General features: G+C 38.5%; 1 protein-coding gene across 9 annotated transcripts in view; it reads right to left on the reverse strand.

Moving 5' to 3' along the window:
- Positions 1-12,646, reverse strand: part of LOC106958462 (focal adhesion kinase 1-like) — a 73,092-nt gene that overhangs the window by 43,831 nt on the left and 16,615 nt on the right. For 5 of the 9 annotated variants that reach the window (XM_015050374.1, XM_015050405.1, XM_015050410.1 and 2 more), the window contains exons 1-3: positions 3,830-4,757; positions 1,898-2,142; positions 369-538 (exon numbers count right to left, since the gene is read on the reverse strand). In XM_015050374.1, the coding sequence (XP_014905860.1) occupies positions 369-538; positions 1,898-2,142; positions 3,830-3,953 (539 nt within the window). In that variant the 5' untranslated portion in view covers positions 3,954-4,757. Of the gene's footprint in view, positions 1-368; positions 539-1,897; positions 2,143-3,829; positions 4,758-8,104; positions 8,132-12,646 lie in introns of those variants that run through there. The other 4 variants (XM_015050425.1, XM_015050389.1, XM_015050416.1 and 1 more) reach the window with 3 other exon arrangements.

Below are 12,646 nucleotides of genomic sequence, written 5' to 3' on the forward strand. Positions count from 1 at the left end.
CATATGGTACATTAAAATTGTTTTTTAACATTAAAATAAAGAAAGAAAAAAAAACACCTTAACAAAAAAAAATTTGCAATGAATGTGGACAGAACTCACTTTAGTTGCCAAAAAGATTTAAAGATAAACTGTTCTCACTCCTCTTGTTGAAAAACAAACCAAAAAAAACTTATTGTATTCAGTTATACTGGAAAACTTGCTTTGTAAGCCTTTTGCGTTGGCTGTAATTCCCATGCTTGTCTTGCTGGACACAGGTGCTCCACGCACCACATCATTACAGTTGAGTAAACTAGCCTCGTGTCGCCCAAACAGAAGAGATGAGGCTGAATTTAATCACACGGTCCCCTGTCCTGCCCAACCCGTCCTACCTCCACTCCTCGTTGGGCCGTGCCTGTTCGTATTTCTCCCTGATGTGGGACACACCCATGTCCGGGTGGAGCCAGTGCAATTGGTCTCTGGACTGGCTGTTGCTGAGTCGGAGGCCAAAGCATGAGGTCCAACGGACCTTGTTGATGTCCAGAATCTTCTGGATGATCCCCTGCATTCATGAAGGACCAGAAAAAATAAGTTAGAAGGTAGGAATGTCTACCAGGCTAAACTAATCTGTTTATCCATTTTTTTTCTTCAGTCTACCTGCACATCTGTACAGAACCAAACATTCAGCTCTGCTCCACCAAACACTTCCAAGGGTGATTATGTTCACATCTTACATTTTGTTTCGGGTCACGAAGTGTGTGTGTGTGTGTGTTTGTGTACATTTTTGACTCCAAGCGATTTAACATGAGGCCCCTACCCAAACAACTTGGCAGACATCATACGTCCATAATAATGCTCAGAGAACCATGCGTGTTGCCATGAAAAAGGCTGGGGGCTCTGACCTAGATACCAAAGAAGATGGGGATTAAAGGAGAAGAGTGGGGCGGATATATGCAGTAACATATTCTGCATGACCACTAACAATTCACACTGAGTTAGGTACTTTCTGTCATGGTTCAAATGAAAAGCGTGCTTCAATACGGCTTAAATAAACACAAAAATTGGCCCCTCAAGATGCATGCAAGCAGAAAAGCTGCTTGTGGTGAGTTTTTGTTGTTAGAGCTGACAGCTTGGACCGCAAGCTGCAAAAAACATCAGAAAATGTTCACTTTTTACTCTGCTTCAGAGTATGAACTTTTAATGTTATGTTGTAAATCCTTCTTTCAAAAAATATATGTATACAGGTGTCCCCCAAGGCTCAGTTCTTGGATCACTTCTTTTTAGTTTGTATATGACTGATGTGTTATACGGAATTCCTGGTGCAGGTTTGTAGCTGGTAAGTTGTGTTAAAACAACTGTTGTGATATTTGAATTCATGCCTCAAGCTGAATGTTAAAAAAAAACAATTTACTTTTACTCAAGGGTTCCTCTGTTTGAATGATAGTAACTGTTAGCAACTTCTAACAAGTCTTAGAAGTAAAATATAATGGGAGTCATTTTATGTCATTACTGTCATCAGTTTTCCTGCTGCAGATGTTTTCATGTATACAGTTACTTTTTGTTTTTTGGTCAATTGCTGTAACTTCCAGGTCAAACCCAGGAAGCACCAACAACAAGAAAGCCTCTGTGGATTATATGCAACAGGGCGATTAACACCTCGGAAAGGAAACCTGTTACATCACACCACCTACATGTAGTGACTGTAAGCTTAATTTCAAAAACCTCCGTGCAAGTTGCAAACCTCAAACTTACTTTAAAGGCTTACTTGTAAGACTACTGGGTTGTGCTTGGTTCTTGTTAGAACTACTGGTTCAGCCATTTGTGGGACATACACCGGGAAACTGCAACATGTCTTAACTTAAAGTATCTCCAGAACAAAAAGCCTTCTCTGTAGGAGTTAACAGGTGAATGCGTGTCTTACCCTGACATCAGTCGCATCTCCGTATCTGATGTTGGATGACCAGAAGCTGTGTTCAGTGTTGGTCTCAAAGTAATGGAAGACTTTCAGAACCCTGTCCACGGAACCAGCCATGGTGCGGTCCGATCCCCCTGCGCTCAGCCGAGACTTGGCGCCTGCTAGGAAGGCATTGTTCAGGTTGGGGTCCATATAGGCTGTTGCCATGGTTTTCCCTGCTGAGACTGCCGCTGCTAGGTGTCTGTCATATTCTGCAGGGTTCAAAGAGAAAAAGCTGAGGTAAGTTAAAGGAAGAAGTAAAAGTAAAGTTTTAAAATTTTCCATGTTTTAGAATTTTCAAAAGTTAAACTCATAAAATAAAATAAAAAAATAACTTCTTAATTGATGTGAATTTTTCATCTGGGTACGTCAGCAGACTATAAAGAGTCGTTATGGTCCACTAAATACAGTTTATAACGTTTTTAAAAATGTTTTGCAAACCATTTTCACTTTTTTAAAACACTTTCAGGTTTCTAAATACCCTACCAGAACAAAAACAAAGATGTTTAAGTTCAACCTCAGGTGTAAAACACAATAACTCTAATACAAATTTAAAATCTGTTGAGGTGGAGTTATTTGTTATTTGTAATTCCTTTAAGTACAAAATATCTGAGTTGAACAATTAGGAAAATAGTATCCAGAAAAGGGCAAATGATAAGTCAGAACTTTAAAAGTCTGTAAAAGTTCAAGAAAAAAACGTGTTTTGCGGGAAGTGATTTCTGCCACGTGCTTTAGAACATATGTTCTGAGGTAAGTAGTAAAGTGAAAAATATCTGATGATCTGACACAAACAAAATGGAGAAAAATGAAACCACTAATCATGTTTGGATGGAAGGCAAAGGCATGGATCAGTTTGCAACATCACGGTACAACAAAATGTTAAAAGGCTCGGGCTTTAAAGCTGAGGACACTAAAGAGCCCCATAGTGACCACTGTTTTCGCCATTTGTTATAAGACTGACATAATTATGATGGAACTGCCCCTCCCCTGCTGGTTGCTGGACATATTGTTCAGCTGGCTGAAATGAGCCCCCAGTGCTTTAACCTCACTTACAAGTCAAATTTTGCTGCTGGAAAAAAACTTTGAGAGAAATATAGAGGTATATAGTAGAATATTTTCATTCTATCACTATAGCAGCAGTAGGGATATTTGCTGACTTTTGTTTTGTATCAAAGAAACAAGGTACATGGGGACAAAAGCATAAATTAAACAAATATTGAATGATCGTCGTAAATCAGTTGTTGGTTGAACGGTAAAATCTACTGTCAACTCCAGATTGTTCCAGCGCTAACGTTGCACATCTGAGTCCTCCTCGCTTCTGTTTTCCTACTCTGGCCTTCCTGTCACTTTTGACGTAAACGCTGTACAGTAAGTGTCCAAAAACAAAACATTGAACAATAAGATACCAGAAAGAAATGAAGCGACGCAATCGCAGCCAGGGCCAAGTCTCTTACTGTAGCTATAAACCAGAGCAGACAATGCACCACAGGCGGCCATGTTATCCTGAATAAGAAGTTCTGACATTGACACACTTCCTGTAAACTTCATCTGGAAACATAAACGTGTTGCTCTGTCGTCAATATCAGAAAGCAGAGCTTCAGATCTGCCTCAAGTTTCATTGTTCTGCTTCCCTTCCTTCCTTCCTGTGCTTGTCCTCCATTAGAAGAAAATGGATACGTTTTGGAAGGTAATTGCACCTGGGAGGACTGGAGAGGGTGTGCACACACACACACGCACATGCAGACATATACAAACACACAGTCTGCTGCAAGAACTGGTAGCTTTCCCGGTATACCAACTCCTATTCCCATGGAGTCAGATGTCACGCAGTGTGTGAGTGGTCTCATGCTCCTTGCTGCATGTTTCTGAGTGTGTGCTGTGAGGAGATTTCACTCATACCTCGGTCCCAGCACAAGGGGAAAGGACTGCAGCCGCTCATCGCCATAGAAACGCATGTCTGCCCCTTCCTGTGCCTGTCTGCTCCGAGGACGGAGAGGCAGCTCGGCGCTTCACAGCCTCGCATCGCTACGTGCCGAAGTCAAATAAACAAGCACAGCAGGATCCTGAGATGCCTTTCAGAAGGCTCTTACATAATCCAAACGCTAATTTACACAAAAATACATCCTGGAAGGGGTAAAGTAGCTCTTACACAACAGTTTGCAAAATATTACTTCCAACGGAGTAAAATCGACAGAAGGCCCATTTTTGAAGTGTTGAAAACAGCATGAAAATGCTCCAGAGTTGGCCGAGCCAGGAAGAGTTTCAGCTCAACAAAACTTGTCCTCTTGATATTTTTCTTTCATCCAAAGTTCACACAGAACAACAAGGTTCCCTGGAGACCCTCAAAACTTCAATGCTTTTCCTTTCCTGTCCGCTCCATAGTTACTCCTTAGTGTCTTTTCTCTGATGAAAACACATCGTCGGTTTTCAGACTCATACGACGCTTTGTGCTTGACCTCCCTCGTCTTGGTTACTGTGAAAGTTTCAAGCAACTGTTGCTCAGGGGAGAGAATAAATCCGCCAGGTTGCTGGGTAAAATCCTCCTTTATCGAGAACACAAAGCCAAATCCAGCTCATACAGAACTGATCCAGAGGAGCTTCAGTCTGCTGGTGCTCAAAAGAGAAGGAGCTGCAATTACTGCGCTCACAGAGAAACAAACACTGAGTTATAGTCTTTTGTCGGAAACAGAAAGTGAGAGGACAGATTGTGCCGCCTAAACAAAGGAAGCAGAGACAGAGGTGGGGAGGAATACAGCGATTGTTTCCATGTGAATGAGAGGAAAACGAGGACAGAGCAACACAACTGAAAGAAAGTTGAGGGAGGAATGAGAGTGCTCCATCCAGAGGGGACTGATGGAGGAGGAGGAGGAGCTAACATCTATTAATATGCTAATTCGATCCTCTCCATTTGACACAAAAACACTCCCACCCTTGCTCGCGAGGCTTATCTCTAATCTTAAGCTTATAAAAGTGAGTCAAAGAATGTAAAATACATATTTTCAATGCAGGAAAGTTTATTTTATTTAGCAAAGGACAGAAGTGTACACATCTGAGTTCGGGTTGCTTAGAAATGCAGGAAACCCCCAAATCCATCCCAATTCAAATGAAAATTTAAGATTTTCTTCAGATATTTTGATTTTTGTTTCATATTTTGAGAAACATGAAACAAAAAGTTAATAACTGAAATGAAATATAACTTTGTCAACTGAAATTAATCATGTTTAGCTCTAGAATGTGACCTAATCTACTCAACTTCAACCCTTTTCTGCAGCATATGATGTGATTTATACCAAGTAATGACATTAGGTTTTAGTAGGTAATTAAAAATCAAACTGTAACTGTTCCATGATGGAAGAGCTGCTAGTGGATATCAAATAATTTTCTTATTTTAATTGCCTAAATATGCAATGACCCATTTTGAGGAGCTGTTTTCCAGGAAAGTCTGAATGTCCCGGGAAAAATTCCTTCCAACAATTATTGCTTCGCTGCCTTCATGGGTAGAGATGGTCTGATTAGATTACGCTTCCTGACCGGTTATCAAGTCTTATGGCTTTCCTTGAAGACTGACCTGAAAATTTAGATTTTGGCCAAAATGTTTTTTGTTATTTAAAGCTTTTTTTTTTGTTGTTATTTAAAAGTTTGAACTCATAAGTCATAATGCAGAAATATCGATAGAGTAATTTTTATCCAACAAGAAATTATTTTTCCTATTTAAGCATTGCAGCATGTCCCTTTTTTAAACACAAAGAAAAAGAGCATCAATACTATTGGTTGATGTATTTATGTTATTTATATTCTTAGTTCTTATGCATTTAATCAATAGGGGAAAATGTTGATTTCAGCAGTTGAAAACAAATCAAGGGAAAAACAGGTCATTGTTCATCTCTGGACAATTGATGGCACCTCTAATTATGGGGTTTGTAGTTTTGTTACCTCATAATAACTTTTAAAAGCTTACAATTAAGATGAATAAGTGCAAGATGTTACAGAAACCCAGTCGATTTCTCTCCATTTCTTCCCAAACCAGCAAAAAATGATTAACATAAAAAACAATAGGATACGGTCATGTCATAAATCTGAATAGCCACATTAAATATTTTAATTAATACACTCACTTGCTTTATGATAGTGATTCTGTTCCATTACTCCCATGTTGAATCCTAACAAAATCCATTCTGTTCTTTCTTCCAAATGTGTTTTATTCTCATTTTTCTAATTTTCTTTTTATGTTTATGCCGAGGTTACATCATAAATCACAGAGTTTATGACAGAATGAACAAAATGTTGGGACAAAAGTATTTTCAAAAAATAAAAAGAGTAATTTTCTTACAATTAGCGTCCTTAAACATGCAGTTAAGCCCAGATAAAGAACTGGATCAGCTTCAATCGATCGCTAAGCAATCATTGACAAACCTGTAAAATCCTAAATCAGGATTGTCTCCAGACAGCCTAACTGAGCAGCCATTAAACTGTGCCTTTTCATGCGTGTGTGCACGTGCAGCTCTGCTATAATTTGTGGTCCATCTCGGGCTTTAGTCCATTGTTATGAAAATCTTCTGGGGAGCTGGGGGTTTGTGTGTTTGTGTACTGGTGGGGGCTATTAAAAGCCTTTTGTCAGAGGGGCCGGATGTTGCCATGAATGGGAAGATCTCCACTGGGACGGAGCCAAAACTCCTGTTTTTTAATTATTATTTGTCTCTTAGCATGAGTGAGAACATTATCAATCTGGTACATCATTTAAACAGAGCACCTTAGTTCTGTACTTTTGTCTGCCATTATGACTTCCCAGTGAAAAAAATCTGTATTTCTTACAAAATCTTTCAAGTTAAAGACAAAGGCTTCCTAAAATAAGAAAAAGATTATTTTAGGATTATTTTTTCTGCTTAGATTTTACACTTTAAGCATATTAAATACCGGACTTTAACATAAAAGAATATTATAGTTTTATTCTTTGATTCAGAAGTTTGGGAACCACTGGTTTAGACTGATAGTTTCAACATTATCAGGTGTTTTTAGTATTATTATTATTATTATTATTATTATTATTATTATGCTTAGAAACTTGTAGTTATACTGTTATTTATAATTATTTATTATATTTAACTGCATTTCTGTATTACAAATTATTTGATAATCTTTAGCAACTTGCCTAAAATGTGCAGAGCATCAATAACCAGCATATTGACCAGTATATCACTTTTATTTATTTTCAAGCCTTGTTTTTAGCTTTTGCAACATTCATAAAATGTATATGCTTTTTAGTATTTTCCCTGTTCTTCCATGTTTGTTATATTCTAACTTCATCGCCTGGCTGATAAACTTGGTGTTGATTCCATAAGGATGTTCTATAAATATAAGTGTTATGGAGTAATGATGTAATATAAATACATTTTTAACTAATTGCATGAACTGATAGTTTAAGGGAAAACGTCTGCTGGATAGCCGAGGTGATAGCAACTATAACAAACTTTGCTCAGGGCCACATGCTGCTCTCCCAGCTCCCTGCAAGCTGCAAATCTTCATATGTGTCAAGTACAGAAAAACAGGAACGGATGGTTCCGTGTTCCCAAAATAAATCATCTCTTCCAGTGTGGGCTGTGGACCCCTGATGTACAGGAAGGTGGTGCTTTGATCGCATGAAACCAAAATGAAACCTTTTGGCCAGAAAATATAGAGCACTGTACACGGGGATAACTTTCTTCACTAGGAAGAAGGAAACTCGTCAGAGAAAAATGGAGAAGATGAGTGCTGAATGCAGAACAATCCTGGAAGAAACAGGCTACAATGGAGTCGTGTAAATCAAAGTATATTCATGTGCTATAATGTCCCAGTCAATGTTCAGACCTAAATCCATTTGAGAACATCTATGTTGATAAAATCTCTACCTTAAACTCTTCAACATACTTACAAATGTTTCCAATACATTTTCTTCCCATCATATGGAGTCAAAGCTGCCATGTTCATGTTTCTTCTTTAAGATTCTTTTCATTTTCTTTACACTTTAATTACATACATACAAAGCGTACTAATGTAAATGTGGCAAATCAAGCTCAAGTTCTAGCAAGAAACAAGTAAATCTGTTGAGGCTGTGAATGTCGATTTTTTTATCTTATGTATGAGTGAATGAAGCAGCTGGATGATCTCACAGATTGTGTCTGCGGGTCAGTTGCTCACCTGTGTAGTAGGCGATCCTGGAAATATCTGAAAGAAAAACAGAAAAATATCCTGTCAGCGGGTTTTTTTTTGGCCCCAAACAAACAAATAGCAGGTGTCCCCAACCCTGCTCAATTGTATGACCTCCAAAACAAATATCCTGCTCTGCAATTTACGTCACCGTAACTGAATTAAAACTCAACCTGTGGTCTTCTGGTCACACACACACACACATTTCACTCGGTTATTGATTGACCTTTCAAATCAATATCCAATCGGTTCCTTATTCTCCGCCGACTCCCATGTTGAGGCCTCAGTATTTAAAAGTAATCAAAGGTTAAAGTGGGAAACTCTGGAGAATAGCCCTATTGTTTTGTGTTAAAGGTCCAGCAGCTGCGAGATGAGGATGTGGTTTAACCTCTAGCCTTTTGTTTGGACATCAAAACTTCACAGGAAGATGGAATACACTTCTGTTGCGTGACACAAGTGGACGTTAATGCTTTGCGTTGCTTTAATTCCAGTTTACCACCCCGCGTCTAGATGAAGATGGATTAAATGGATTAAATAATCTGGTTACTCGCCAGCAAGATTTGAAGTCTTAGAAGGAAACCATAAGCCACTGTAAGATCTTAAATTTCCAACAAAGCCCTTTAGATTTAAACATTTTCTTGCGTCTTCTCGGAAGAACAATTTGAAAACTTAATCTTTGGCCTCAGGAGCAGTTAAGCAGAAAAATATAAGCGTGTCAGTGCCTTGCAAAAAATTTTATACCCCTTCAACTGGCTAGCATCAGGTAACAACCACAATCTTGATTGGGTTTTAATGAAAGAACACAAAATAGCACATAGATGGAAACTTAACACTTTAAATCTTTACAAATGCTTTGTAGCTCCATCACTCAAAGCCCGAACAACTGATAGCTTTGAACATCTTGAAACAAAAACGGCTGCATACTCTTTTAAATGTCAAACTGGATGGAGAGCATCTGTAAACACCAGTACTTTACTTAAGCCAACAAAACTAAAACTGTAGTTTTGTTGGAAGGTGAACCTCAGCCTCGGTTAAATAATGCTCTCTTACAAACCTCTGAGGTCAGCCTTCTCAGATTTTTATTTGTCAAAGGTTTTATGAGGCATTCATCTTTATCCTACCTTCCACTTCACCATCGCACACCACTTTGTGTAAATCTATAACATAAAATCCCACTAAATTACATAGAAGTTTGTGGCTGTACAATGACAAAAATGGGAAATGAATACTTTTCCAAGTCACTATAAATACTTTGAGTATTTGACTGCTGCAGTGAGCTTTGATGACAGAGCAGCTCTGTAGCTCTGACAGGAAGTTCAGGAGAAGCTTTATGGGAACTTGACACCTACTTATGGGACTGACTGGGCTGTGTTAGAGAGAGGGTTATAAAGGATAAACGTCCAAGTGCTTCAGAAACAAATATTGCATATGGATGTCCAAATACACAGAGGGTTTAAGGACACGCATGGCTGTCAACTGAGACGACGTAATGGTGGAAAGAAAACTCTACAAAAACAGAAAAAGATACAGATGTGACTTATAGCGGGTGCATTATTAATAGGCATGTCGCGATAAACGATAAATCAATTAATTGCACGATAAATTAAACCTATCAACCTCATTTTAATTATCGGCTTTATCGTCTCTTCCGGCCTTTTTTTCTTTCTCTTGATGACACTGAATGAAAAAAGGCTCAACTTCGGTGCTCTCTACTGACCCTCCCTTCCTATTTCCTTAGTGTAATGCCCAGCGCACACCAAAAGAGTTGTCGGCCCATTTTCAAAACCTGAGAGACCATTAGCCGACAGGAATCCTAGGTATAACGGTTCGATCGGGTTCGTCGTGCCATGTGGTGTCCAGCCACATGGGCACAAAATAATGGCTACAAGTCCAGTTAACTAATTTTAAAACCAGGCATTAATCAATGCTTTATTAGAATCCACCTGTGATGAATGTGGCTAGAGTCAGCGTAAAGTCCTTTGTGAAAAGTTACCAGGTTTATCAACTACGGTAGCAATTTGGCTTCAACTCCTCCCCTTGTCATTTCTATATTCTTTGCATGAAACGTTGAATAAATATTAATGTTGTTTCCACATATCATCTCCGATGTCCGCTGGATTTTGGGTTGCGCTGTGTCAGCTGTTTGGGATTCCCCTCGTAATTTCCCCTCAGAGGAGGAGAATCCTCGCTTTCTGATTGGCTACCTGTCACATTCAACAGGCTGTGTTAAGCTCCCAGTCGAGGGAAACCCCTGATTTAGATCGGAGCGGCCACAACGATCTACATCACACTGCAGGATGATCGGTTACGAAATCACCAGCGACAATCTTAGATCGGCCAACGTTCTAAGATTGTCGCAAGGGGAAAAAAGGGGCAAAAAATCGTGTAGTGTGAACTACTGCATTAGGTAGTCGGATGTGCCCAACTTCTCTATTTAAATCTAGTGATGACTAAAGGGCAATATAGTATACAGACTTCATATCTTCTCTCTTTTGGTTGAATGCAGTATTTATTTCCACTTTGGCTTTATGTTGTTTAGTTTTTATTAAAGTATGTTTACTCTAATAATGCAGCTATATAAAGTTAGTAATAGCAGTAATAAAATTTTACTAGGATGTTCAAAGTTTCCCCCAGAAAACTTGCTCAGCCCGGTGGTTTGGGCTTATAATACACTTGGGGATACCTGATTTACATTCCATGGTATATGTTAAAAATGGTTACAAAATTACCAGTATTAGCATTTGAAAAGAAAATGTATACTTGTATGAAATATCCTGTCAGTGAATATACAGCTTTAGTCAAAACACAATTAAAATCTTTGACAAGTCTTACTAATAAGGCCAAATATCACATAGGCAGGTTTTTATATTGCATGCACTTTTTGACTTGATTAGAAGATGCAACAGGGTTCCTATATGTTTTTATGCCCAAATTCCACAGTTTGAGAATCAAGTTTTCCATGTTAAGTGTACTTTTCAGTCCATTTAACAATGTAACTTCAAAAATTTATGTTGACTCTAAGTTCAAGGCATATAGTTCTATAGTTGACAGACAGCAGCTGGATGGATTAATGGATGTTATATGTAGTAAATATCCCTCAGTTTCATCATTCACTTATCTTTTTAATCCTTTCAAAATGTACAGATATACTAAATAAAATGAAATGTTTAACTTCCAGTATATGTGAGTAAATTGAAGCTGTGAACTGATTAGGAGAAGTTAGTATTGACAGAATCTGTCTATGAAAAATCTTTAATGACAATTTAATGGAGCTGAAATCTGTGTGTAGCATCTGCTGTCTGGCCTGTAGACTGCCTGAGCTCTTTTGCATCTCTGTTTGTCTTTCCCTGTCTCTCTCTGTTAACAATGCATAGTAGTCTAAGTGCTGCGGAGTCTAAGTTTTGTAGCCACATTGGCGATGCTGCAGCCACGGGTTGAAAGCAGCGGCGACAGCAGTCTTTTCATGGTTGAGAACTAAAACTGAATATTGGATGAAGAGCTTCAAACAAACAAAACAAAACAAAACTAGCAATGCAGACACTTTCCACTCAAATAAAATACAAAAGAATACAAGGAATACAAAAAGATATTTTACTCTAATTTCACTGCAGGATCAAAATACAGTGAGGAGTCATGAATTTAATTAGAAACAGTCATTGCACAAAGAAACACACATACAGAAAACAAGCTTGTCTGCAGACTGACAGGCAGCCCAGCGGACACCTGCTCCTCCAACTGAGCGGAGATGAACGAAGGAAAATGATTCAAAGCCCAGTCTGTGTGGATTGTGTCATGTGTCACTCAACATAATCCAAACTGAACTCTCTCACTCTTCGAGTTAAAGATTTTGGTTGTTGGATTAGGTTATCTCTCATGATGTCATAAGTCTTCAAAACTGTTTGAATTCACAAACATTTTTACTGAAGGGTATTTTATTTAGCAATTATAAAACAGCTAAAAATCTGTGGCCTCTTGGTAAATGTAATGTAGCCTAATTTAGATAGAAATGTGGTTCCCCATTAGACAGCACAAGCCTTGAATTTAAATGTAATCTTTTCTTTCCTTACTAATACGATGAGCAGAGAAATGTCTGGCTCTTCTTGGCCTGATTTTGAGGGAATGAAACAAAGTAAATTATTGTAATCAAAGCCACAAATTCTTCGTTGCTCTAAAGATTTTCCAAATGTCTCCCATGTCTGACCAGAGACACGCTGCAGGGCACATTTGCACGCAAGCTCCGACTTTTTGAGGGTGAGCTAAGAAGCTTGAAGAAGAGCAGGGCAATAATATGTGTGGGAAAACAAAGAATGCCGGTATAAAGTGGAAAACCTGCCTCCTGGTAAAGACAGTATGCGTGTATAGTTGGAATCTATAATTTGCGATTTCAGATCTGAACTTTAACCCTGATGTTTCCAAATTGAGTATGCTCCATGATACAGAAAGTTTGAAAGCTAAAACATATAAGATGGAAGCAACCTACTGGAAAACTAATCTATTCCAGTGAACAGAAATTTGGGCACCATTTTCGTCGTA

Source organism: Poecilia latipinna, unplaced genomic scaffold, assembly GCF_001443285.1.
Source record: "Poecilia latipinna isolate Pla-1442-1.1 unplaced genomic scaffold, P_latipinna-1.0 Scaffold49, whole genome shotgun sequence".
Classification (NCBI taxonomy): Eukaryota; Metazoa; Chordata; class Actinopteri; order Cyprinodontiformes; family Poeciliidae; genus Poecilia; species Poecilia latipinna.